At 43.4% G+C, this 27,729-nt stretch overlaps 1 protein-coding gene across 4 annotated transcripts in view; it reads right to left on the minus strand.

The window, feature by feature from the left end:
- The window catches only part of glra2 (glycine receptor, alpha 2), a 231,743-nt gene that overhangs the window by 97,589 nt on the left and 106,425 nt on the right, over positions 1-27,729 (minus strand). For all 4 annotated transcript variants that reach the window (XM_078231966.1, XM_078231965.1, XM_078231967.1 and 1 more), the window contains 2 exons: positions 26,880-27,017; positions 2,313-2,527 (listed from right to left, as the gene is read on the minus strand). In XM_078231966.1, the coding sequence (XP_078088092.1) occupies positions 2,313-2,527; positions 26,880-27,017 (353 nt within the window). The remainder of the gene's footprint in view (positions 1-2,312; positions 2,528-26,879; positions 27,018-27,729) is intronic.

Genomic DNA, 27,729 nt, shown 5'->3' on the forward strand with positions numbered 1-27,729 from the left:
GTGTGGAATCAATTGCTTTGAATCCCAAACCGCACTCACTCGTTTCAAACAATTTTAAGCCTCAGATGAAACATTTGATTCCAACTCAGCGGCAATATTTTTTAAATGATTCATTGGTGGGACATGGGCGTCACTGGCTGGCCAGCATTTATTGCCCATTCCTAGTTGCCCAGGGCAGTTGAGAGTTAACCACGTTGCTGTGGGTCTGGAGCTACATGTAGGCCAGATCAAGTAAGGACAGCAGATTTCCTTTCCTAAAGGACATTAGTTAATTACTATTAAATTAATTAATTAAATTAATTTAAATGCAAAAGGTTGCAGAGCAATTGTGAAATGACTTATAGGATGATCATTGTTTTGGTATAAAACTTCGAAGTAATGTGGGTTTCTGGGTAAACAATAAAGAAAATGTTCAGGTTGATCTCTGTAACAGGGCCTGAATGCAGCATGACCTGGATAGGCCGACTACCATTTCCCATTCTTACTTTCTTATCTTCTAATATATTTCTGCTCCATAAATAACTGAATTAGATCCTGTAGGATATCCGACAAAAAGTGTAGTGTTTTATCATAGAATCACAGAATCCGTGCAGTGCAGAAGGAGACTGTTTGACTCATCAGGCCTGTATAGACAACAATCCCATTCAGGCCCTGTCCCCATAACCCAGGGGTCAGGGGGATTAGCAGGGTAAATACATGGGGTTACGGGGATAGGGCTTGGGTGGCATTGTTGTTAGTGCAGGCTTGATGGGCCAAATGGCCTCCTTCTGCACTGTAGGGATTCTATTATTAGACCTCCAGTCAGTTTGGCTCAGCTGGCTGAGTCACCATTGATCGTCCATCCCTGATTGCCCTTGAGCGGCTTTCTAGGCTGTTTCAAAGGGCATTTAAGAGTCAACCACATTGTTGTGGATCTGGAGTCGCATGTAGGTCAAACTGGGTAAGGTCAGCAGATTTCCTTCCCTGAAGGATATTAGTGAACCAGGTAGGTTTTTACAACAATCAACAATGGTTTCACAGTCATGACTAGACTTTTAACTCCAGATTTTTATTGAATTCAAATTTCACTATCTGCCATGGTGAGATTCGAACCATCTCTGGATTACTAGTCCAGTGACAATACCACAAAGCCACCATCTCCCCCAAATCTACACACCTTTAAAACCCAAGTTTGGTGACACTGAGCTACTGAGCGCATCTATCCCTCTTGACGATGTCTCATTTCCCTGGTTTAGGTATCTCAATTTCAAAATAATGGAAAATGTCATGCTTTGGATGTCATTAGGGTGGCAAATATGGAATGGCTGAACATGGATTAATTGATTGAATCAAAGGAGATTAACTGCTCCCATTCTATTGTAGTGAAAATGTCATAAAATTCCCGATTCACGGAGGTGAGTTTGTTGTTGCAGGAAGCATCTACACTTCACAAGAAGTAACTTTGCACAACAAACAAGATGGCCACCCTCCCTGAAATGAAACTTGTTCATATAATTTAACAATATCTTATCCAATCTATCAATTTTCATTAAATATCTAATTCCAACAACTAACAATTATTAAAACATCTGACCCAAGCAACTAATACCAATTACTCACGTACCTGATCCAAACAACCAAATTCAAGTAACAAAGAACAAAGATCAAAGAACAATACAGCACAGGAACAGGCCCTTCGGCCCTCCAAGCCCGCACCGCTCCCTGGTCCAAACTAGACCATTCTTTTGTATCCCTCCATTCCCACTCCATTCATGTGGCTGTCTAGATAAGTCTTAAACGTTCCCAGTGTGTCCACCTCCACCACCTTGCCCGGCAGCGCATTCCAGGCCCCCACCACCCTCTGTGTAGAATACTTCCTTCTGATATCCGTGTTAAACCTCCCCCCGCTCACCTTGAACCTAAGTAACAGAATACTTGATATAAATTGTAAGTCAAAAAACATCCAACTCAGCCAATTCATGTACCTGCCATTGGCATTACAGCAGCATTGTGAAGTTGCAATATGCATAACTATTTACTGAGAATCCTGGTAGCAAATGTTCCTAGCTAATCATGTTTCCAGACCACAGCACACCAACTAATGGAATCCCCAATATCTTATCACATATGCACCAAAAACTATTTGCAAAGATATCAATCTGTCCAGATAATTTTACATTGTATCAATGTAGTATTAATCATTTAATGAGCTAACATATTATTGCAAATAGTTAGCAGTAAGTAGACATCAGAATTCCTTGTCCAGGATTCCTACCTAAAATGTATGGATAAATTAGAATTCAGCAGTATTTGATTGGCTGGGAACTTCTTACCTTTGGAAGTGAAGCTCGAGAGCCGGAACTCTGCGTGGTCATGGTGAGCACTGTAGTGATGCCAAGAGCTACTCTCGCTGGAGCAGCATCCATATTAATCCAAAATGACACCCAGGACAGAATGACAATCAGCAGACTTGGAATGTACATCTGGATTAAATAGTAACCCATCTGCCTTTCCAAAAGGAACTTCACTTCAATGCAGGTAAATTTCCCTGTTAAAGAAAAAAAAGGCATCTGTGAAATAGATTTGCTACATTCCCTTAACCCTTCAGTATGTTTGTAACAGCATCCTATGCTGCTCATGTATCCCATCTTACTCAATGTGCTTGATTCTTACCTGCCTCCTTAAGAGCAATTAAGGATGGATAATAAATGCTGGCCTAGCCAGCGACGCCCACATCCCATGAATGAATAAAAACTCATGTTCCATTAATAATTGTATTATCAACGGCATTTAGGAAATTCAACTTAGCTCAGTGCGCTTTATGTTTGAAAACTTAAGTACAGACATAAGACGTGGCAACATTTTATTTTGTCAGTAGCAATTCAATGAGAATAAAAAGTGAAGTAAATTAATCACGGTCCATTCCATAGTTGTTAGAAATCCACAAAGCAAGTTGCTAATGACTTATCATTGAATTTCAGTTCAGAGGAGGTCCAGATTGATTCCAGGGATAAAAGGGTTGACGTATGAGGAGAGATTAAACAGTATGGATTTATAGTTGCTGGAGTTTAGAAGGATGAGAGGGGATCTGATCGAGGTATATAAAATACTAAAAGGGATTGATAGAGTAAATATAGAACAATGTTTCCTCCTATGGGGCAATCTCGAACAAGAGGTGAAAGGTATAGGTTGAGAAGCATTCGATTTAAAACTGAGATGAGGAGGAACGATTTCTCGCAGAGGGTGGTGAATTTGTGGAACTCGCTGCACCATCGTATGGTGAAGTTTGAATCGTTGAATGGTTTCAAGAAGATGATAGATATTTTTAAAATAAAAAACAGGATAAAGGGATATGGGAACAGGTGGGGATGTGGATTTGACAACAGGCAGGGAGAGATCAGCCAGGATCTTATTGAATGACGGAGCAGGTTTGAAGGGCTGAATTTGCCTACTTCTGCTCCTAATTCCTATATTCCTATGCTTGAGGTAAATTTAAGATTAGTTGGCTAGTTATCCCTGACATAAACTGGAAACCAGCACTTCATGTATTCCAAAATAACTGCATAGTGATAAACTTTTCCACTCATCGGATATAGCAGTTAATGGTTACATCATTAGACTAGTAAGTCAGGGACAATGTTGAGTGGCTCCAGGTGGTATGAGTTTCCTGCCTGGCACTGGCAGCAAGGGCAGCAGGAAGCTATTTGGAAGTAGCCAGTGCCTTGCCAAAGACAGCAGGCAGCTCCTTAGAAGATCAGGCGTGTCCAAAACGATGAAAGGGGCCTTGCAGATGAGATTATGGAGGAGTGCTGGAACCAATGTGAGGAGTTCTGGAAAGTTTCAAATAAACAGAGGGAAAATTTCGGATGGCCCCATGTTGAACCCAACAGCTGTGCAACAACGCGCACCAGACTGGGGTCCAAGTTTCAAACGCTGCAGCACATCCGGGAGGGGGAGAATTACCTGGATACTTGGTTTCAGGAGATGGTCACACCCGGTAGATTAGGTACTTCTAATTCGGTCAGTGGTCAGGGACAGCAGGGTATGATTGCAAGTGAGGCAGGTAGAGGGAACCTGAATTCAGGAACAGAGGAGCCTCAGTTCTTGACCTTGTCCAACAGGTATGAGATACTTGCTCCCTGTGTGGATGAGGAAAAGGCTGTAGGGATGATGAGCTAGCCGACCACTGCACCACGGTACAGGAGGCCATTCAAGAGGGGGGAGCCAAAAGTAAAGTGGTAGATGTAGGGGATTCTATAATTAGGGGGATTGGTAGCATCTTTTGTAAGCCAGATCATGAGTCCCGCATGGTATGTTGCCTGCCCGGTGCTATGGTGAGGGACATCTCTGACCGGCTTGAAAGGATATTGGAATGGGAGAGGGAGTGTCCAATTGTTGTGGTCCACGTTGGGACAAACAACACAAGTGAGACTCGGAAAGAGGACCTGTTTGGGGATTATCAGGCACTAGGAACTAAATTAAAGAACAGATCCTCAAGGGTTATAATCTCTGGATTGCTACCCGAGCCATGTGCGAATTGGCACTGGGTTGAGAGAATTAGGGAAGTTAACACATGGCTAAAAGGATGGTGCGGGAAAGAGGGGTTCCATTTTATGGGGCATTGGCATCAGTATTGGAACAGGAGGGATCTGTACTGTTGGGACGGCCTTTTCTGATCCGATCTGGGACCAGTGTTCTAGCGAAAAGGATAAATAGGGTGGTCACAAGTATTTAAACCAGCAAGTTGAGGGGGGAAGGGAAGAATAAAAGTATGGGAAATATAACGGTTAACAGAAAGCAAAGCAGCAGGTTAGCATGTGGGGAGAAGGTTCCAACTACATCGAAAATCAGGAAAAAAGTTAAAAGGAAGGAGAACTCAGGAGATGTTAGTAATGGAGCTGTTAGAATTCAAAAAGATGGTAGAAAAACTAGCATAAGGGCACTTTATCTGAATGCTCGTAGTATTCGAAACAAGGCAAATGAGTTGACGGCACAAATCATCATGAGGATGATTTGGTGGCCATTAGACATGGCGGCAGGATGGTCACGATTGGGAGTTAAATATCCAGGGGTAGCAGACTATTCGGAGGGATGACAGGAAGGCAAGGGAGCTGGTGTAGCTCTGATATTTAAGGATGACATCAGGGTGGTAAGTAGTAAGAGATGATATAGGTTCTATGGAAAAAAAGGTTGAATCCATTTGGGTGGAAATTAGAAATAGTAAGGAGATAAAGTCACTGATAGGCGTACTCTATAGGCCACCAAATAACATTATGGTGGGGCGAGAAATCAACAAATAAATAACTGATGCATGTAAAACTGGTATAGCAATTATTATGGGGGATTTTAATCTACATATCAATTGGTCAAACCAGGTCGGTCAAGGCAGCCTTGAGGAGGAGTTCATAAAATGTATCCATGATAGTTTCCTTGAACAGTATGTAATGGAACCTACGAGGGAACTAGGTATCCTAGATCTTGTCCTGTGTAATGAGACAGGAATGATTAATGATCTTACAATTAGGGGTCCTCTTGGAAGAAGCGATCACAGTATGGTTAAATTTAAAATATAGATGGAGTGTGAGAAGGTAAAATCCAATACCTGTGTCTTGTGCTTAAACAAAGGAGACTACAATGGGATGAGGGAGAAGTTGGCTAAGGTAGACTGGGAGCAAAAACTTTATGGTGGGACAACTAAGGAACAGTGGAGGACTTTCAAAGCAATTTTTCACAGTGCTCAGCAAAAACAGACATGTGATAAGGAAGAACTATAGAAAAAGAGATAATCAGCCATGGATATCTAAGGAAATAAAGGAGGGTATCAAATTGAAAGAAAATGCATACAAAGTGGCAAAGATTAGTGGGAAATTAGAGGATTGGGAAATCTTTAAAGGTCAGCGGAAAGCCACAAAAAAAACTAAAGAAAAGTAAGTTGGATTATGAGAGTAAACTAGCTCAGAATATAAAAACAGATAGCAAAAGTTTCTACAAATATATAAAATGAAAAAGAGTGGCTAAAGTAAACATTGGTCCTTTAGAGGATGAGAAGGGGGATGTAATAACTGGAAATGAGGAAATGGCTGAGGCATTGAACAGATATTTTGTGTCGGTCTTCACAATGGAAGACACAAATAACATGCCAAAAATTGATGACAAGAAGGCTATGGCAGGTGAGAACCTAGAAACTATCATTATCACAAAAGATTGGGCAAGGTTGGGCAAGCTAATGGGGCTAAAGGTAGACAATCTCCTGGCCCTGATGGAATGCATCCCAGGGTACTAAAAGAGATGACGGGGGAAATAGCAAATGCACTAGTGGTAATTTACCAAAATTCACTGGATTCTGGGGTGGTTCCCGCAGATTGGAAAACAGCAAATGTGACGCCACTGTTTAAAAAAGGAGGTAGACAAAAGGCAGGTAACTATAGGCCGGTTAGCTTAACTTCTGTAGTAGGGAAAATGCTTGAATCTATCATCAAGGAAGAAATAGCGAGACATCTGGATATAAATTGTCCCATTGGGAAGACGCAATATGGGTTCATGAAGGGCAGGTCATGTTTGACTAAGTTAGTGGAATTCTTTGAGGACATTATGAGCTTGGTGGACAATGGGGAACCTGTGGATGTGGTGTATCTGGATTTCCAGAAGGCATTTGACAAGGTGCTGTACCAAAGGCTGCTGCAAAAGATAAAGGTGCACGGTGTTATGGGTAATGTATTAGCATGGATAGAGGATTGGTTAACTAACAGAAAGCAAAGAGTGGGGGTATATGGATGTTTTTCTGGTTGGCAATCAGTAACAAATGGTGTGCCTCAGGGATCAGTGTTGGGACTGCAATTGTTTACGATTTGCATTGATGATTTGGAGTTGGGGATTCCTTTTTTAGTGTTTGAAGATGAACTATAAACTAAATAATGCAAACATACCATCACCTGGCCAGTCTTTGTTTATGTTCTGCTCATTATTATGTGTTTAACATGAGTGGCAGAGCAAAGTGTGCAGAGGATGTTGAAAGTCTGCAAAGGGATATAGATAGTCTAAGTGAGTGGGCAAGGGTCTGTCAGATGGAGTACAATGTTGGTAAATGTGAGGTCATCCATTTTGGTAGGAATAACAGCAAAATGGACTATTATTTAAATGGTAAAAAATTGCAGCATGCTGCTGTGCAGAGGGACCTGGGTGTCCTTGTGCATGAATCACAAAAAGTTGGTTTGCAGGTGCAGCAGGTAATTAAGAAGGCAAATGGAATTTTGTCCTTCATTGCTGGAGGGGTGGATTTTTAAAACAGCGAGTTTATGTTGCAACTGTATAAGGTGCTGGTGAGGCCACACCTGGAGTACTGTGTACAGTTTTGGTCTCCTTACTTGAGAAAGGATATACTGGCACTGGAGGGGGTACAAAAGAGTTTCACTAGGTTGATTCCGGAGTTGAGAAGGTTGGCTTCCGAGGAGAGACTGAGTAGACTGGGGCTATACTCATTCTAATTCAGAAGAATGAGGGGAGATCTTATAGAAACATGTAAGATTATGAAGGGAATAGATAGGATAGAAGCAGGGAAGTTGTTTCCATTGGCAGATGTAACTAGAACTAGAGGGCATGGCCTCAAAATAAGGGGGAGCAAATTTAGGACTGAGGTGAGGAGGAACTTCTTCACACAAAGGAATCTGTGGAATTCCCTGCCCAGTGAAGCAGTTAAGGCTGCCTCATTGAATGTTTTTAAGGCAAGGATAGATACATTTTTGAACAGTAAAGAAACTAAGGGCTATGGTAAGTGGACGGGTAAGTGGAGCTGAGTCCACGAAAAGATCCGCCATGACCTTATTGAATGGCGGAGCAGGCCCGAGGGGCCAGATGGCCTTCTCCTGGTCCTAATTATGTTCTTATTATGTTCTTGGACTGTTCAGGTTCATCAAATTTAAGATTCAAAATTGTAATCATGAACTCACAGCCCCTTCACAAGTTCATTAGAGAGTCTGAGGGACCTTTCATTGGTGAATAGGTTAGCTCTCTGTTCTTTTCCTGCGCCCCTTGAAAATTTCAATCTGCCCCAGAGGTTTTGGGATGACCTCCGGGAGTGCAATTTTTAAATCCCACGTGGTCTCTTGAAAATATGGTGCTATATGTTCAAAACCCACCACCACAAGTTTGAGAATTTGGATTCAGATTTTGAAATCTGGAATTAGAAAGCCGATATCAGTAAAAGTAACCATGAATATGTCAGATTGTTGTAAACACGTAGTCTGTTCACTACACCTTCCTGAGCAAGGGAACAGCATTCCTTATCCAGTCTGACCTCTAAGTTATTCTAATTCCACTCTCTGGCTGGAACTTCCCAGCTGCTCCCACCGGTGAGATCTTCTGGTCCCGCCGATGGCGCACCTCCACTGCAGGTTTCCTAGCAGCATGGGGTGGTGTCAATGGGGGCAATTTTCCGGCCACATTACGTTCAGTGCAAATTCCGCTGTGTCAGGAAAATTTTACGAGAGGCCTAAAACGGGATTTGTGCTGGGCTCAAATCAGTCTTCCCCGACCATCCTGGCAGACACAATCAGGTTCATGTCCAATGAGGGTGTGAACGAGATTATCATGGATTTAAAAGCATTTAAATATGTAAAGTCAGCTTAACTCCAGGAGCGTCATATTTTCCTACCTGCCGGTGTGATGTAAAGCCAGCAGGAATTGCTATCGGTTTCCACAAATGGACACCAGATGTGACAGCCACTTCAGGGGCCTCAGAGGCCATTTTTGCCACCAAGTGGTCAAGGACATGGCAGGGCAGTGTCTTGGCACTACTCCTTGGCACCCTGGCTACATATTTGGGCGACCCATTGGCAGGCTCATGAAGCTGGCGATCTATGTTCAGAGATGGGGGTGGGAGGGATCATGCAATCAATGATGGGGGCTCCCGAGGAAACCACGCAGATATGGGGAGAAAGTGCAAACTCCACACAGACAGTGACCCGAGGCCGGAATTGAACCTGGGTTCCTGTGAGGCAGCAGTTCTAATCACTGTGCCACCGTGCCGCTGGAACATCTGCTGCTGCCAGCACTGTACTCACTAAAGTCAATCCGATATTGTCACTTCATTGACAGTCACTTATGACGACAGGCTGCACCACCACCATTTGCCACACCTGCATGAAATGGGCAAGATGCCAATCTACTGATCTGGTCTGCTGAGGTTGGGTACTCCAAGCCAGTTTTCAGTTCTCCAAATTAATCGCATAGTTTTTTTCTTTGTCCAGAAGCTTAATATATAACTGCATTTTTCACCCTAGATTAATTTTGTTTGCTGGATGACCATGCCATTTTTTTGCCTACCTTTCCTGTAATATTCATAAACTGCTGCAAAAGGAAATTCTTTCAATGTTCCTTTCTAGATTTACCTCTGGATGCCAGAAAACCTCTTACTCGCTTGCTTATGGATACAAGAGAGCTAGGATTTGATTTGATTTATTGTCACATGTATTGGTATACAGTGAAAAGTATTGTTTCTTGTGCGCTATACGGACATAGAACATAGAACAGTACAGCACAGAACAGGCCCTTCGGCCCACGATGTTGTGCCAAGCTTTATCTGAAACCAAGATCAAGCTATCCCACTCCCTATCATCCTGGTGTGCTCCATGTGCCTATCCAATAACCGCTTAAATGTTCCTAAAGTGTCTGACTCCACTATCACTGCAGGCAGTCCATTCCACACCCCAACCACTCTCTGCGTAAAGAACCTACCTCTGATATCCGTCCTGTATCTCCCACCACGAACCCTATAGTTATGCCCCCTTGTAACAGCTCCATCCACCCGAGGAAATAGTCTTTGAACGTTCACTCTATCTATCCCCTTCATCATTTTATACACCTCTATTAAGTCTCCCCTCAGCCTCCTCCGCTCCAGAGAGAACAGCCCTAGCTCCCTCAACCTTTCCTCATATGACCTACCCTCCAAACCAGGCAGCATCCTGGTAAATCTCCTCTGCACTCTTTCCAGCGCTTCCACATCCTTCTTATAGTGAGGTGACCAGAACTGCACACAATATTCCAAATGTGGTCTCACCAAGGTCCTGTACAGTTGCAGCATAACCCCACGACTCTTAAACTCCAACCCCCTGTTAATAAAAGCTAACACACTATAGGCCTTCTTCACAGCTCTATCCACTTGAGTGGCAACCTTTAGAGATCTGTGGATATGGACCCCAAGATCTCTCTGTTCCTCCACAGTCTTCAGAACCCTACCTTTGACCCTGTAATCCACATTTAAATTTGTCCTACCAAAATGAATCACCTCACATTTAACAGGGTTAAACTCCATTTAACAGGGTTAAACTCCATACCGTTCATAGAGAAGGAAAGGACAGGGTGCAGAATGTAGCATTACAGTCATTGCTAGGGTGTAGAGAAAGGTCAACTTAATATGAGGTAGGTCCCTTCAAAAGTCTGACAGCAGCAGGGAAGAAGCTGTTCTTGAGTCGGTTGGTACGTGACCTCAGACTTTTGTATCATTTTCCCGACAGGAGAAGATGGAAGAGAGTGTGTCCGGGGTGCGTGGTGTCCTTTATCCTGCTGGCTGCTTTTCTGAGGCAGCGGGAAGTGTAAACAGAGTCAGTGGATGGGAGACAGACTACTATCTGGGCCACCTCAATCCAAGGAGCTTTTTCACTTCAACTCTGACACTGATGGTAGTCTTCCACTCCAGAACTGGCTCCCTCCTTTGCTGCACCCCTTGCAGGGAAACTCGCATGGTCATCTCTTTACCTGCTGCACAGGCCCCTATGATTTGGAGGCCACAACCTCAGGTATCTTTGTCAGGTAAACTGCAGGGTGCCAACTGGGTGACCCAGCATAACTCATCAGATTCAGCAAAGGAAACTCAGCCAATGTTGCTGTCAAGCTAAATCCAATTGCTAAAAAAAAACAATTTAATGATCCGTCTTTTATTTCATCATTGGGCACATTATCTAAAACTTAAGCAGATACCCTTAAATATTTGGGAGTCGGAATTTAACCATCAAAGTGACCTAAAATATGATAGCTGCAATAATGTTGAACAAATGGTAGAAAAAGAACCCCAAAAACGTAACATACCTCTTGAAACATAACTAGCAGATCTTTCGAGTTGCTGCCCCTTAGGGTTTGCTCTTGCCAGTTAAGTGCGCTGGTGGTGAGGATCCCTCTGTGCACGTTTTCATGCAGTAGTATTTTATGAATATACATTAATCTCTCTCATATAACAGAGATTTAATAGCATTTAGAGTTCTGAATAAGACTTCCAGCCCAGTCGGTCCATGCTGTGATTAAGCTCCACATGCGGCTGATGCAGTGGATTTTCACATTGAGGTCTTGATTGGAATCCAGCACATTCTTCTTAGCTAGGGACCAGATGTGAAATGAGTTGGCCTCGTCCTAACAATGATCCCACTGGATCAGGTTCTCCAGAGGACAATCCGCCATAATTTGGCGCAAAAGTGTGAATCACACTTCGAGGAGACCATAAGCACGGTGTATTTCTGAAGTTAAGTTCTAAATCATTACTGGCCAGAGTAGAAATCTTTACTTTTTGTCTGGATGTACCTAGGGTACTTGAGGTTGACATAGGAAGGTGAAAATTACAATTAATGGCTTGTTGTTAAAATCCTGGAAAGAGGAATTGTGAGAAGAACTTGGAAAAAAAAGTCTACATTAATTTCTACCTATACATGTTTGAAAAATTGCAGCAATGTCATTCTTCACTTGATCAGCATAAAAAGATGAAAAATATTTATTTTAGGGAATGTTTTTTGGTTCAGGTAATGAATGGTAATGATATTTAAGGAATTTTCTTAGAGGAATTGCTGTCCCAGACAGCGTGGCAGCATAATGGAGCAGTATTGACATCAGAACATTTGGTTATTAACCCAGGGGTGTTCAGTTACCAATAGTCCATTCTAACCTACTTCCTTCATAGTGTTGAGTGGAGTATTCGTTCCAAGCCAATTCCTCTGATGATGATATTCATGAGAGAAGAGATGCACTGAACTAATGTTCTGTCATACTCAAGGAGCTATGACAAATGAAGAGGGGTCCTGGGGCAGCACTGATCAATCTTTTCAGGCCTGGTTGAGCTTTGTTCTCCCAGCATTTTAGGAGGAGAGCATATGCCTTTTGTAAAAAGAAATGCTTGAAGCAATGTAAAAGAAATTTCAATCCAGAATTTTACATCACGCCCCAGCCTCCAGGCAGGTTCGGAGAAGTGGGACGGGGGTGGGGAAAGCATAAAACAGCATGGACGGGATTCCATACTCCACACTCCCCCCACCCCCCATCCCCCAACCCTGACCTAGATGTGTTTTTACCAAGTGGATGACAGGACCTCAGATGGGAAGCCCATACACCAATTAAGGCCCTTAAATGGTTAATGAGGGATTAAGTACAGTAAGTACCACCCACATAGTGATGTAAAGAAGGGACATGACCCAGAATCAGGGTCCGTTTTGACATGGACAGAGATGGGCAAAGGCCGAGGATGGAGTCAGTTCCATACCTGTACCCTCTACTGTATTTAGTTCGGAGTTGTTAACAAGACCTTGTCATGAATATACTCAAGACTACAAAGCCTACTACATGGTGTCCTAAGCAGGATTCTTCAGTGGAGAGTCTCCCTTATTTGACCCAGCATACTGCACTTAAATTACCACTGTGCTGCTGCAACTCTTTCACAGGCAGCTGAGAGGCATTATAAGAATTATTACAGCGCCTTTAATGGAAGAAAACATTTGAAGGCTCGTGGCAATGTAACCCGGAAAATTCTTGCCAAAACAAAGAAGCAGAAATTAGTTTGGATAACTAAAAACTTGGTAAAAGAGGTAGGATTTTAAGAAATGCCTTAAATGGAGAGAGATGGAGAAACTGAGAGATTTATGGTGAGAATTCCAGGGATTCAGGCCTAGATAATTGACAGTATGACTGGCAAAAGTGGGGCAACGATGGTGGCAGATGAATAACAACAGCTTGCGTTATACAGCACCATTGCGTCAGTAGAGCAAATTTGGAGGAATGTTCCTGGAGGGTTGCAAGGCTGTGCATGATCTCTGAGATAGGCAGGGGAAGGCTTGAAAAATAGAAACATAGAAACAGAAAATAGGAGCAGGAGTAGGCCATTGGCCCTTTGAGCCTGCTCCACCATTCTTTGATTTGATTTATTGTCACATGTATTAGCATACAGCGAAAAGTATTGTTTCTTGCACGCTATACAGACAGAGCATACTGTTCATAGAGAAGGAAATGAGAGAGTATAGAATGTAGCTGGGGTGTAGAAAAAGGAAGAAGAGTTAGAATGAAGTTTTGGAAGCATAGAATGAGAATAAAAGATAGAATTAGAAGGTATGCTGGGCACAGCTTGCAAGAAGTCACCTCGCTCCGGTGCCACTTTGGGAGATTCATTATAATTATGGCTGATCATCCAACTCAATAGCCTGATCCCACCTCCCCCCAACCCCCCCCCCCTCCCCCGCCATACCCTTTGATTCCCTTCACCCCAAGAACTACATCTAACTCCTTCTTGAAAATATACAATGTTTGGCCTCAACTTCTTTCTGTGGTAGCAAATTCCACAGGCTCGCCACTTTCTGGGTGAAGAAATTTCTCCTCACCTCCGTCCTAAATGGTTTACCCCTTATCCTTAGACTGTGACCCCTGGTTCTGGATTCGTCCACCGTCAGGAACATCCTTCCTACGTCTACCCTGTCTAGTCCTGTTAGAATTTTATAGGTTTCTATGAGAGATTTGAAGACGATAAACACTTTAAATCCAGGTTTTGGTTAACTGTAACTTAACGTAGGCATGAACAGGAGTAAGAGTGACTGAGACTTGGTGCTGGTTAGGATACAGGCAGCAGAGTTGTAGATGAGATATAAGTTTGTGAAGGCTGGAGAATGGGAGAGAAACCAATGGAACATTAGTCGAGTCCAAAGATTAGAAAAGGATGGATGAGGGTTTCAGCAGTGGATGAGCTGAGGGCAGAGGTGAACAATGTTAGAGAGACAGAAACAGGTGATCTTTGTGAAGAAAAGAATATACATTTTGTAGAAAATTACGAAAGAAAAAAGGAAACTATTGAACAGAACTAAAAAAAAAAATCAGGGTTGTATTTTAGAAGGATTATTATAAAATGTCAAGTGAAAACACATTACAAAGATATTTTTGTTACACATTTCCTAGCAATACCCTTGGTAGTGTTGCAATGCAGTGGGGAGGATAAACTCTATAGAGAAGGTAGGGGAGGAGGACTCTTCACTGAAAATCCTACCTTCCAAGTGTTTTTCAGGAGCACCTCTCATACTTTCATCAAAAAACAAGGCCTGAAGTGACACAGGTTCAACAAAGAGCTGGGGACAGGACTGTGCCATCTTCTCTAATCTGACTTAGAGCCCCACACCAGGGAGAGGACAGACCTGCCAGTGACTATGAAGGTCACACTGGAATTGAACTTTTGCACATTTGTGTCTTTCCAGGAAAGAGCGGGTGACCTCTTGGACGTGTGCCAGTATACCATCCATCAGAGCATCTGAGAGGTCACGCAGGCCATGTATTCCAAATGAGGAGTGTACATCATCTTCTCATTCAGCAGGGACAAGCAGAATGACGAGGGCACACAACCTCACCAGCGTAGTGGCATTTCCGATCATGCAAAATGCATTGCCTGCCATAACATGGTATCATAGGTCCCCACTACAACAGGGAGATGTACACAAACCATAAGAACTGTCATTCTATTGGTGAGCTGTGGTGTGTGAATCACTTCCAATACGCCATTCTGGGCAGCACAGCGGTTTGCACCACTTCCTCACAGCTCCAGGGACCCGGGTTCAATTCTGGCCTTGGGTGACCATTTGTGTGGAGTTTGCATGTTCCCCCCATGTCTGCGTGAGTTTCCTCTGGGTGCTCCGGTTTCCTCCCACAATCCGAAGATGTGCAGATTAGGTGGATTGGCTACGCTAAATTGCCCCTTAGTGTTCCAAGATGTGTAGGTTAGATGGATTGGCCATGGTAAATGTATGGGGTTACAGGGATAGGGTGGGGAGAGGGGGCCTGGTTAAGATACTCTGTCTGAGAGTCGGTGCAGACACGAGGGGCAAATGGCCTCTTCTGCCTATTCTATGAATGCATGATGTATTATCTTCCTGTGCCTGTTAGACATATTCGGGCCTCCACAGAAAACCAGAGGGATATAGGAGCGAACACCCCATTTCTGACCTTATGATGGAAAGAATTTCATTGATGAAGCAGCTGAAGATAGTTGGTCCTAGGACACTACCCTGAGGAATTCCTGTAATGATGTCCTGGGACAGACGATTAACCTCCAAAACGACAATCATCTTCATCTATGGAAGAATTGGAGATTTCACGTGACTTTAATGACCCATGTAAGGTCATTAAACCTCTCCGGCACTACTGACAGAACCTCAAGGCCAGACTTCAGGCATTGATGCACTTTGCTACCTGCTCAAATTCCCTAGAGTGTTTGCCTTGAGGGCTTCCTGACTGCCACACCTGCCCCCCTCCACCTCCCCCCCTCCCCTCCCTACCTACTGTAGGTCATGAATGTTCTCCTTCTCTCCACCTCCATGACTGAGGCTTCCATTCCTGCGTTAATAGCTGGTAACTTTTTCTCTGTTTCCTTTCCCTTGTGTAGAATTGCAACACTAGCATTCAACAACAGCTTCCTATGTTTCAGTGCAACTTCCCTTTAAAAGGCATGCAGACTGCCTTTAAGAAGAGCTGGAGTTTAGTTGGAAGAAGTGCTAAACTTGCACACTGTTCGGACTCCTGTTGGTCATGCAGCCAGCCAAGAGCATGGGTCACACTGGGTTGCACACTGAGATTCTTGAGGAATCTCAGGGGACTGGGTGCATTACCCCTTCATCAAGCTAGAGACCAAAAAACAGGTTGAGATAAATTTTGTCCCAATGTAACACAATCTAATAAGTTGTAGTAAAACCATTTGTACTTTGAAATAAAGAATAATTCAATAATTAATTCCCGACTATGGATGGTTACTCATTGAGGTATACAACCGATTGTTTTGATTTTGTTTTACATGATTGCACGTTGCAGCAGGAAATTATCAATCACAATCATGGGTTACAATTACACATGTCTCGGAAGTCTATAGAGAGCAGGCTGACAGAAGCTTTTATATACTCGGTAGCCTGTTTATTTAATTCATAAGAAGCTGCAAATGCCTGACATTGAATCTTAGAAATTGTTAAAACATTAACCTTGAAACTGTTGTTTGTGCATTATCCAAGTGTTAACACTGGACTGCTGCGAGGGTTTGGAATGTATTAATGCCTGACCTTTGATATAGCTTCTTTTTGAAGAAGTTGCACACCATAATGACCACACAGTGAGCTGAGCGATAGAGCAGCACTAACAACAAACCCCAGGAGTTTTTAATTGTACTAGTCATTAAAATCCTTGCAGCCGTGTATTGAGTAACAGGGGCGTAAAATGCTGGCATTCCCATCGTCACAGAACAGATCTGATGGCTAGCAGCGGCAGACAAGGAAGTTGAAGTGAGGACAGAACTGCTTGAAGGAACAGTTGGGAAGCTTCCCCTAGCAGCACTTGATGCAACAGGCTTTAAGTGTTCAGATCCGAGAGACACAAGAAGATGGCCAATTTCTAGAAAGCAGTTCTGGTAAATAGAAAGCACTGTTTAGGAGCTCAGGCACATTTCACAGTCAGCCAAGACACAACATTAGCCTTCAAAAATCATAGAATCCTACAGTGTAGAAGGAGGCCATTCGGCCCATCAAGTCTGCACCAACCACAATCCCACTGCGGACCTATCCCCATAACCCCATGCATTTACCCTAGCTAGTCACCCTGATGCTAAGGGGCAATTTAACATGGACAGTTCATCTAACCCGCACATCTTTGGACTGTGGGAGGAAACCGGAGCACCCGGAGGAAATCCACTCAGACACGGGGAGAATGTGCAGACTCCGCACAGACAGTCACCCAAGCACGGGAATTGAACCCAGGTCCCTGGCACTGTGAGGCAGCAGTGCTAACCAACAGCGCCACCATGCCACCATAAAAGCTTGTGTGCCATTTTAGGCTCAACCAGAAATAGAAAGTTAGCTGGTACAGTACTGTCGTGGGAGAAAAAAGGCAATAAAAGCTTACTCCGAATGGCATACAAATACTTCACAATACAAATGCACAAGTTCTCAATCTACAACTAATCAACATAACATAAGATATTATGGGCACAACTGATCCAAATGATACAATTTATAAGAATTGCAAGTTCAAGTAGTCTATAAGGCACAGGATGAAACTGTTACGTTACAGATACTCTATTAAGCACAAAGTACAAGTTCTTTAGGGTAGTGTTTTAGGCCCAAACATCTTCAACCTCTTTTGCAATTAACTTCTTTCCATCAAAAATGGGGATGTTCGCTAATGATTGCATTGTGTTTACTTCCATTTTCAACTCCTTAGCGAATGCAACAATTGGTGCCCGCTTGCAGCAGGACACAGACAATATACATGTTTGGGCTGATAAGGGACAAGTAATATTTGTGCCACTTAAGTATCAGACAATGGCCATTTCTAGAGAAAGTCCAACTATATCCCCTTGACGTTTATTGCCATTCCTCATAGAATCCCCTACATCAATATCCCGGTGATGACCACTGATCAGAAATTTAACTGAACCAGCCATGTAAATACTGTGGCGACAAGAGCAGGTTAGAGCCTCAAATTCCACATCAAGTAACTCACCTCCTGAATTCCCAAAGCCTTTGCATCATCTATGAGGCACGAGTCAGGAATGTGATGGAATATTTTCCATATGCCAAGATGAATGCAGCTCCAACATCACCAAAAAGCCTGATACTACCCAAAACAAAACAGCATGCTTGTTGGACACCTTTTCCACCACCTTAAATATAAACCATGGCTGCAGTGTGTACCATCCACGAGATGCACTGCACCAACTCAACAAAGCTTTTTTGACAGCACCTCCAAAACCTGTGATCTCTACTAACTAAAGGAACAAAGACAGCCGGCATGTGGGAACCTCCAAGCTCCCCATCATTGATTCACACACCATCCCGACTTGGAAATATATTGATACTCCTTCATCATCATTAACTCAAAGCCCTTGAACTCCTGAAGTAGCAGCACTGTGAGGGTAGAGTCACCAAAGGGAGTACAACCATTTCCACTCACTGACCATCACGTTCGCCACCAACTCCTCAGGGAAAATTAGGGATGGACAATACATGCAGAACTCACCTGAATGTCTTCATCTCATGAATGAATAAAACTATATATATTTAGCTGCTCTGGTACTCTGAGGCATAAGTACAAGTACTACAAAGCCCAGTATTGCATGTATATCAAGTATAAGTTTATCCATTTGGATAAACTTATACATGATGGATAAACACTGCAAGTGAAAGATAGAGCACAAAATCAACATACTAGAATGCAAAGATTTTGCAAGGTGCAAAGTACAGATACTGCACATATTTTAAGGCATCACAGATGTGAAATTGCAGGGCTGGGATTACTTCGAAATAATAAATTATGGGAGTTATTATCCAAGTACAGATGTCACCCATTGAAAAGCACAATTGGTCAGTTAGGGACACTCCCTAATAGTGTCTCCATTATAGCACTTTTGCTGAGCATACATCTTTTATAAATACAAAGCTCTACCAAACTGCCTCTCCACCTCTCCCGATATTCCGATCCTCCCACTTTACCACCTCCCTCCATAACCTTCCACTCCCTCCTACGCCCTCCCTCCCAGTTTCTCACTCTGCTCCCCCTTACTATGACCGCTCTCTGAGCTCTTGTTCGCAGAAACATTCAGAAGAAGGGAGCAGAGAGGAAGCAGCAAGTCTGGAGGGTCGAGGAGATAGCGAGGCAGGAGTGTCGGGGAGAGGGAGAGCTGAAGCATTGGAACCAGGAAGCTGTGAGTAGGAGGTATGAAATTGTGGGTTATTAAGAGTTAACAAGTTATTAAGAGTTCTGAAGTTGTTAATAGGAGGACTTTTGGGCCAGTTAGGTTCAAGTCAGCCAATAGATTTTTAATGTAAAAACTACAGATTAGGACATAACCCACCTTTATTCCATACGCCAAAGTGATTTTTTTTTAGCACCTTTTCATTTAGCATGCTATTTTTTTAGGAGCACAGAGGGTACTAAATGAGGGACAGTTATATTGGGACAGAATTATAAAACCGAGAGATCTAGGAGTACAAGTTCATAGCTCCGTGAAAGTGGAGTCACACGTGGGCAGGGTGGTGAAGGTGGCATTTAGCATGCTCATTGGTCATTGGTCAGAACATTGAATACAGGAGTTGGGATGTCTTGTTGAAGTTGTACAATACATTGGTAAGGCCACACTTGGAATACTGCACACAGTTCTGGTCACCCTATTATAGAAAGGATATCACTAAACTAGAAGGAGTGCAGAGAAGATTTACTGGAATGCTACCGGGACTTGATGGTTTGAGTTATAAGGGGAGGCTGGATAGGCTGGGGCTTTTTTTCCTGGAGCATAGGAGGCTTAGGGGTGATGTTATAGAGGTCTATAAAATAACGAGGGGCATAGATTAAGTAGATAATCGACATCTTTTCTCAAAGGTAGGGGAGTCTAAAACTAGAGGACATAGGTTTAAGATGAGAGGGAAAGATACAAAAGGATCCAGAGGGGCATTTTTTTCACAAAGAGGGTGGTGTCAGGAATGAGCTGCCAAAGGAGTAGTAGAGGTGGGTATAATTTTGTCTTTTAAAAATTTAGACAGTTACATGGGTAAGACTTGGTATAGAGGGATATGGGCAAAACGTGGGCAATTGGGACTAGCTTAATGGTAAAAACTGGGCGGCATGCTGTAAATCTCAATGACTCCATGACTCTATCTTGAAGGAAATTTATAAATTGAACATCGATATAGCATGTTCAAAATTGTGAGACATGGGCTCAAGCTTAAATTCTGGAAACTGCATAGATTAAACTATTTTGGCACTGAAATGGCAAACACGTGGCATGCACTATGCAGGAGGGGGCAGTTGTGGCCACGACTCAAGAAGAATTTACGTGTGTTCCTACCAGTGCAAGTACTACACAAGGGTTAATGTATGAATGCACCATGGGGCACAAGATCCAAAGAACAGAAGTGCAACAGAAGCACTTTGCAGAATGCAAGGTAAAGATAATGCAAGAAAGAAGAAAAATTATACATGCATTATTCAACACTTTTCAAACCTGAGGACACCCCAAAGTCATTTACAGGAAATTTAGGTACTTCTGAAGTGCAGTCACTGTGATATAAGAAACAGAATTTCTCCACAGTAAGATCCCAGAAATAGAAAAGAGACAATTTGTTATAATCTAATCTTGTGATGTTGTTTGAAGGATAAATATTGGCCAGGACACTGAGGAGGACTTCCAGCGGGTAATGCACTGACTACTATGTTGGGTAAAGACAAACAAGATGGCATCCTTTACACAGGCCTGAAGCATAGGCACATAAAGGGCCTGCATCAGAATCCCGCTGCAACATAGTCAGCCGGCACCATCAAAGGTTGCAACTCAGTGAAATCAACTTCAGGGATCCCGAGACAACCACGAAGGCAAATAAGTAACTTATCTGAATGTGGAGCTCCACTTCTCCTGATCCCATATTCAAGGAACCAATCACTCCAATCTCTAATCTCCAATTTCAACCATCTTTCTCCCCAGTTCAACTCCTCAATTCCACCCCTAACACTGGATACCAGGTCTCACAATGCTCTCTGATTGCCCTTTGCCACCCTCCCCCTCACCCCTCCCCCACGCCTCCCAAACGTCTCATGCTTTCAGCTTTCACAATTTATTTCAGAAAGTTTCAAACCCACAAATGTCGTAAGCGGTGCTTTTGTATATTTTCTCTATCGTTTCTTGTGATAAAACTGTTGGAATGTTGGGTTTATCTGCAATTAAAAAGAAGCCTGAGTTCCAATTCCATTTTCAGTATAAACTCTCATTGGCATATTAATTACGGCCACTATTTGAAGTTGTCAGCTTTGTGGAAGATTTCATTGTCCTTTCTTTATCAAAAAAAAAGTGGTTTGTAACCCTGTCTCTAACTATTTACGATGTGGAGATGCCGGCGTTGGACTGGGGTAAACACAGTAAGAATTCTAACAACACAAGGATAAAGTCCAACAGGTTTATTTGGTAGCAAAAGCCACTAGCTTTCGGAACAGGCTGTCCCTTCGTCAGGTGGGTGGGAGTTCTGGTCACAAACAGGGCACAAAGACACAAACTCAATTTACATGAATAATGATTGGAATGTGAGTCTTTACAGCTAATCAAGTCTTAAAGGTACAGCTAATGTGAGTGGAGGGAGCATTAAGCACAGGTTAAAGGGATGTGTATTGTCTCCAGACAGGACAGCTAGTGAGATTTTGCACATCCAGGCAGGTTGTGGGGGTTACAGATAGTGTGACATGAACCCAATATCCCGGTTGAGGGCGTCCTCATGTGTGTGGAACCTGGCTATCAGTCTCTGCTCAGCGACTCTGCACTGTCGTGTGTCGTGAAGGCCGCCTTGGAGAACGCTTACCCGGAGATCAGAGGCTGAATGCCCGTGACCGCTGAAGTGCTCCCCCACAGGAAGAGAACAGTCTTGCCTAGTGATTGTCGAACGGTGTTCATTCATCCGTTGTCGTAGCGTCTGCATGGTTTCCCCAATGTACCATGCCTCGGGGCATCCTTTCCTGCAGCGTAACAGGTAGACAACGTTGGCCGAGTTGCAAGAGTATGTACCGTGTACCTGGTGGATGGTGTTCTCGCGTGAGATGATGGCATCCGTGTCGATGATCCGGCACGTCTTGCAGAGGTTGCTGTGGCAGGGTTGTGTGGTGCCGTGATCACTGTTCTCCTGAAGGCTGGGTAGTTTGCTGCAGACAATGGTCTGTTTGAGGTTGCGCGGTTGTTTGAAGTCAAGAAGCGGGGGTGTGGGGATGGCCTTGGCGAGATGTTCGTCTTCATCAATGACATGTTGAAGGCTCCGGAGGAACCTTCTAATGGGAGGAACCTTCTAATGGGAGGAACTATTTACAGCATGAATCACGACAACAAAATGATGACTGAAAGCCACCAGTCAAGATACTGCAATTTATTTTCATAACATTTAGGCGCATGTAGTATTTAGAAGCATACAGTGCTTTATCACTGTTGTGATAGATCTGGCAAAGTATGTGTGAGCAAACATGAAGAATCAGCTAGTAGGCAAACTAAAGGACAAAAATAAATGTTTTGAGTAATGAAAAACTGTAGAAGCATACAGAGTGCACATAATTTTGAATGTTATGGATAATTAATGCAATATCCAACAGGCTTTTGATACAAGCCAACAAAATGTGTTGCTGACATAATTATATTTATAGCTAGAAGAGGACAGGTGTATTTATCCCTTGTTCACTAACATCAATTTTCTGGCACTGAAAAGGTGTAAGATACAAATCCTGATTGTCTAATAATAATGCTGAACATATCAGTTTCTTCCTCATTTAGTGTCAAGAATATTTTTCCAGCATTTACTTGAGCAGAGGACAGGAGTTCCAGTCAGGAAATGTATGAAGTACGTGTTTCCTTGAATACCGTGGAGTTTTAACTTTAAGTGTGTTTTTGAATTTCTTTTTTTTTCTCCCAGGTTCCCTACTGGGATAGCCAATCTGACAGATGGCTAGGCTTGGCCACCGGTCGGGTATGGGAAAAAACATGAGAGGGAGCAGGAAGGTTTTGTGGTGGGGAGGGGTGCAGTGGGAGTGATCGCACTGAGAGGATGGGCAGGATGGTTGGGTGGGGTCAGTGACCATGGCTGGAGGATTGGGGGGTGGGTGCAGGGGAGGTACTCATTGAGGGAAGATAACAAATTGCAGAGGGAGATCGTGGGTTGGGTGGATTTGGTGATCGTAGTTGAGCAGGGGTAGTCAGACAAATTATGGGCGTGGTGGGTGGGGTGTTGTTGACAGGGTTATCCTGTCAACAACTCCTCCTCCGCCTGGGCCACAAGCTGCATTGGCGGCACAGTGGTTAGCACTACTGCCTCGCAGTGTCAGGGAGCCGGGTTTGATTCCTACCTGGGGTCACTGTCTGTGTGGAGTTTGCATGTTCTCCCCGTGTCTGCATGGGTTTCCTCTGGGTGCTCCGGTTTCCTCCCACAGTCCAAGGATGTGCAGGTTAGGTGGATTGATTAAGCTAAATTGCCCCTTAGTGTCGGGGGACTAGTGGGTAAATACATTGGGTAACGGGGATAGGGCCTGGGTGGGATCATTGCCAGTGCCGGCTCAATGGGCCCAATGGCCTCCTTCTGCACAGTAGAGATTCTATGATTATGGATCCAGCTCTTCTCATTTCCTTTTACCTGACAGATTTGCCAAGGTCAGTGAAGCCTGGATAATGGTGATTAACAGAAACCTAGTTCAAATGAAAGTAAGCAGCTTTCGGCAACCAACCCAGTGCCTGTGAGTGGATTAGCCACCCATGTTTTGCCTCACCTCTGCTGAACTAAAATTGGGCAGATTTGAAAATTTTGGCATTTTAACTTCTCTCTTGACCCAAACCATCCAATTCCATGGTTTAGAATTACTTGCTCGATGCCAGATTGAACTGAATCCGCATGTAAATCTGATATTTTTCTCCTGCTGGCTGGCTGAAGGGACACCATTCTGTGCTACGTCTGTCAGCAGGGGAAAAAATAACTGTCACTATTTAGGCTGGCAGCCAATGAGTGAAAAGGTTTTCACTTGATATGTCTGCCTCCAAGACACAGTTAGCAAGAGGAAGATTTCACTGGGCCCTTAGTCAGCAAATCTGTCAATTTATTTACATCGCAAGCCAAGAACTGAAGTAAATTTGGACCAATTTGGAGTTTAGATGATTCACTGTAAAAACAAAGGTGATGTGTGTCTGAATCATTTGATGTGAACACAGTATTAGAGTGGGTTGAAATGTTGAAACTTCTACATTCACTATCAGGGTTGAATTGGAAATGTATGCACTGATACAGCTGGCTCTATTGAACAGTAATCTAATTGAATACACAAACATACATAGGTAGCACTCACACATAAACAACATTCTTAGAGCACAGTGATAATGCTGTGATACTCAAGTTCTGCTAGCTAAACTGCTTGCCAAACTGTTCCAGTTCAGCTCCAGCATTGACAGCTACCCAACAATGTGGAACATTGTCCTCTCCACAAACTGCAGGACAGATACAATCCAGCCAATTACTGTCCCGTCAGTCTACTTTCAATCATTAGCAAAGCGACGGAAGATGTTGCTGACAGTGATATCAGGTGGTAACAACCTGCTCATTGATGCTCAGCCTCCACCAGTACAACTCGTCTCCAAACTTCATTACAGCCTTGGTCCAAACATGAATGACATGGTGGCACAGTGGTTAGCACTGCTGTCTCACAGCTCCAGGGACCTGGATTCAATTTCCAGCTTAGGTGACTGTCCACGTGGAGTTTGCACATTCTCCCTGTCTGCATGAGTTTCCTCCGGGTGCTCCAGTTTCCTCCCACAGTCCAAAGATGTGCGGGTTAGGTGCATTGGCCACGCTAAATTGCCCCTTAGTGTCCAGAAATGCGTAGGTTAGAGAGTTTAGTGGGGTAAATATGTGGAGTTACGGGAATAGGGCCTGGGCAGGATTGTTGTCAGTGCAGACCGAATGGACTAAATGGCCTCCTTCTGCACTGTAGGGTTTCTCTGATGATTTCTATGATGGATGAAAGAGTTATATTCAAGAGGTGAAGTGAGAGTGACTGCCCTTGACATTAAGGCAGCATTTGACTGAGTGTGCCCCAGCAAAACTGAAGTCAATGGAAATCAGAGGTAAACTTCTCCACTGGTTGGAGTCGTGCCCACCACAAAGGAAGATTGTTGTGGTTGTTGGAGGCCAATCATTTCAGACCCAGGGCATTATTGCAGGAGCTCCTCAAGATAGTGTTATAGGGCTAACCACCCTCAGCTGCTTCATCAACAGCCTTCCCTCCATCAGAAGGTCGTAGGTGGGATGTTCACTGCTAATTGCACAGAGTTCAGTCCCATTCACAAATCTTTAGATAATGAAGCAGTCCCGTGTCCAAATATAGCAAGACCTGGACAACATTCATGCTTGGGTTGATCAATGGCAAGTAATATCTGTGCCACACAAGTCGAGGCAATGACCATTGCCAACAAGTGAGAGTTTAATCATCTACCATTCATATTCAACAGCATTCCTCCACCATCAACATCCTGGAGGTTACCATTAATCAGAAATTTAACTGGGCCAGCCACATAAATACTGTGGCTACAAGAATAAGTTCTGAGGCAACTGGCTCATCTCCAAAGTCTTTCTACTACCAACAAGGCACAAGGGTCAGGTATAGCATAGAATCATACAGTGCAAAAGAAGGCCATTCAGCCCATCAAGTCTACACCAACCACAATCCCACTCAGGCCCAATCCCCATAACCCATACATTTAACCTAGCTAGTCCCCCTGACAGTAAGTGGCAATTTAGCACAGCCAATCCACCTAACCCGCACATCTTTGGACTGTGGGAGGAAACCGGAGCACCCGGAGGAAATCCATGCAGACACGGGGAGAATGTGCAAACTCCACACAGACAGTGACCCAAGCCAGGAGTCAAACCCGGGTCCCTGGCACTGTGAGGCAGCTGTGCTAACCACCATGCCATGCGTGATGTTTAACATCTCTGGATGCTTCCGACACGAAAACATTCCAGAAGTGGGTAGGTTTAGAGGAGTAGAACACTTCGGGTGTGGAAAAAATGGTAATTTAAGACAGAAATGTAGAAGCAAGCAGGGCCTGCACAGTACAGGCAGAGTAAATTATCCAGCCCCGGTGCATAGTATGGAGGATTGTCCATACTACGGGGAAACAAAACGTAATGTCATTAAACAATGTGGAAGTGTGCAAGGTAGCCCCATCACAGTGGTGTTGGTAGTAAATGGCTGGCCACTGAAGGTGGAGGTAGACACAGGGTGTTAGCTACTGTTCTGAGTAATTGGACTTACTGTTATCTTAAAGAAGGAATTCAACACCTTAAGTTGATGAACAGTGCAGCAAGGCTAGTTATATTTACCAGAGAAGCCATAAAGATAATGGGAACCATGATTCATCAAAAGTCGAAAGAGTATTTGGGATAGACGAGCCAGGCTTTGTGAAGAATCTTGGAAGCGGACCAAATTGCTTCTCAGGAGTTGTGGTGGGGGCAGTAAATGGGCTCACTCTCTTATTTTCCCACCTTTTTGGAAAGTATAGAAGGGGAAGATTCAGCCCGCTGGAATGATAACCAGCATCACAATAATAAATGAATGTTTAATTACAACACTTGAAGGAAACGGAGGTAGGTTTGATGATTCATTGCTCTCATGCAACGAGAGCGTGTTTCAAGGATTGAAAGTTGGCAATCATGACTTTTGTCCATTCAGTTGAATGGAAGGGAAATTGTGCAGTGCATGCATCTTAGTCCCAAATAGTTGCTGTTTACTCACATCATGTTCCGGCAGTGTTAATTCCAGTTTTAATGAGGGTCGCTGAACTGTACAGCAGGAAATATTTAGTAAAGGACTCATTATGCTCCCTGGGAGGCTAAGAATTACTCTAGTCACCATGAGCAGTGGCAGCATAAATGTGGGAAGATTTGCTCTTTGCTATTTCTATCAATATCATTCTTAAAGAATGGATTTAACATTTTACTTTAATTACCAAATGAAAGAGACCTTCACCATAGTATTGATGATTGAATTAGAAACACTGACCAGACTAATTCTTACCCTTACACAACGAATTCCTATGAATAGATTCTCCTGTTCTGAAAATGAAACGGATCTACCTGTATTATAATGCTTTGTGCAGTATCCTAGTTCCTTCTCATCCTTCAGAAGAAACTGCGGAAGGGTCAGCCCATCTGCAACCTGCACCGGCCCCCCATCCAGCCATTCAAAAATCAGATCGTTCATTGTGTATCCGACTGTAGACCAACACAAAGGTATCAATGAACTCAACGAGATTTGATTAGATCAACAAAAGACATTGATGAAGCGGGCGGATGAAGCTTGTTCAAAGATGTAAAGTAAAGCAATGGAAATGAAAACTGGCGTACTTAAGTTTTTACTTTTGATGTCTGGTGATGACATGCTTTCATGGATCTGGAGCGTGGAAGATGTTCAGGATGTTGGGTATGGTCAAGGATACAATGGAAGTGGTCGGCGACAGATGTAGGCCACACATGAGGAGAAGCCAGTTGCATTGGCATTGAATTGAAATGCTGTATTAAAAGTGGCAATCGCAGATTGTTTGATGTAGCATTAAGATGGCAGCATATTTATTTATCTCCAAGATTTCGGTCATATATTTCTGACAGAGACAATTATGACAGGAATTTTATAAAATAGTGATGTCTTGGAGTTCATGTACCAGTAGATTTACATTTTTAAAAATTAATATGAAAACAAAATACAGCAGAGTCATAGAGGTTCACAGCATGGAAACAAGCCCTACAGCCCAACTTGTCCATGCCCCCCCTTTTTTTTCAAATCACTAAGCGAGTCCCAATTGCCCACGTTTGGCCCATATCCCTCTGTCCTATCTTACGCATGTTACTGTGTAAATGCTTTTTAAAAGACAAAATTGTACCTGCATCTACTCCTACCTCTGGTAGCTTGTTTCAGACACACACCACC

This window comes from Mustelus asterias, chromosome 17, assembly GCF_964213995.1.
Source record: "Mustelus asterias chromosome 17, sMusAst1.hap1.1, whole genome shotgun sequence".
Taxonomy (NCBI): Eukaryota; Metazoa; Chordata; class Chondrichthyes; order Carcharhiniformes; family Triakidae; genus Mustelus; species Mustelus asterias.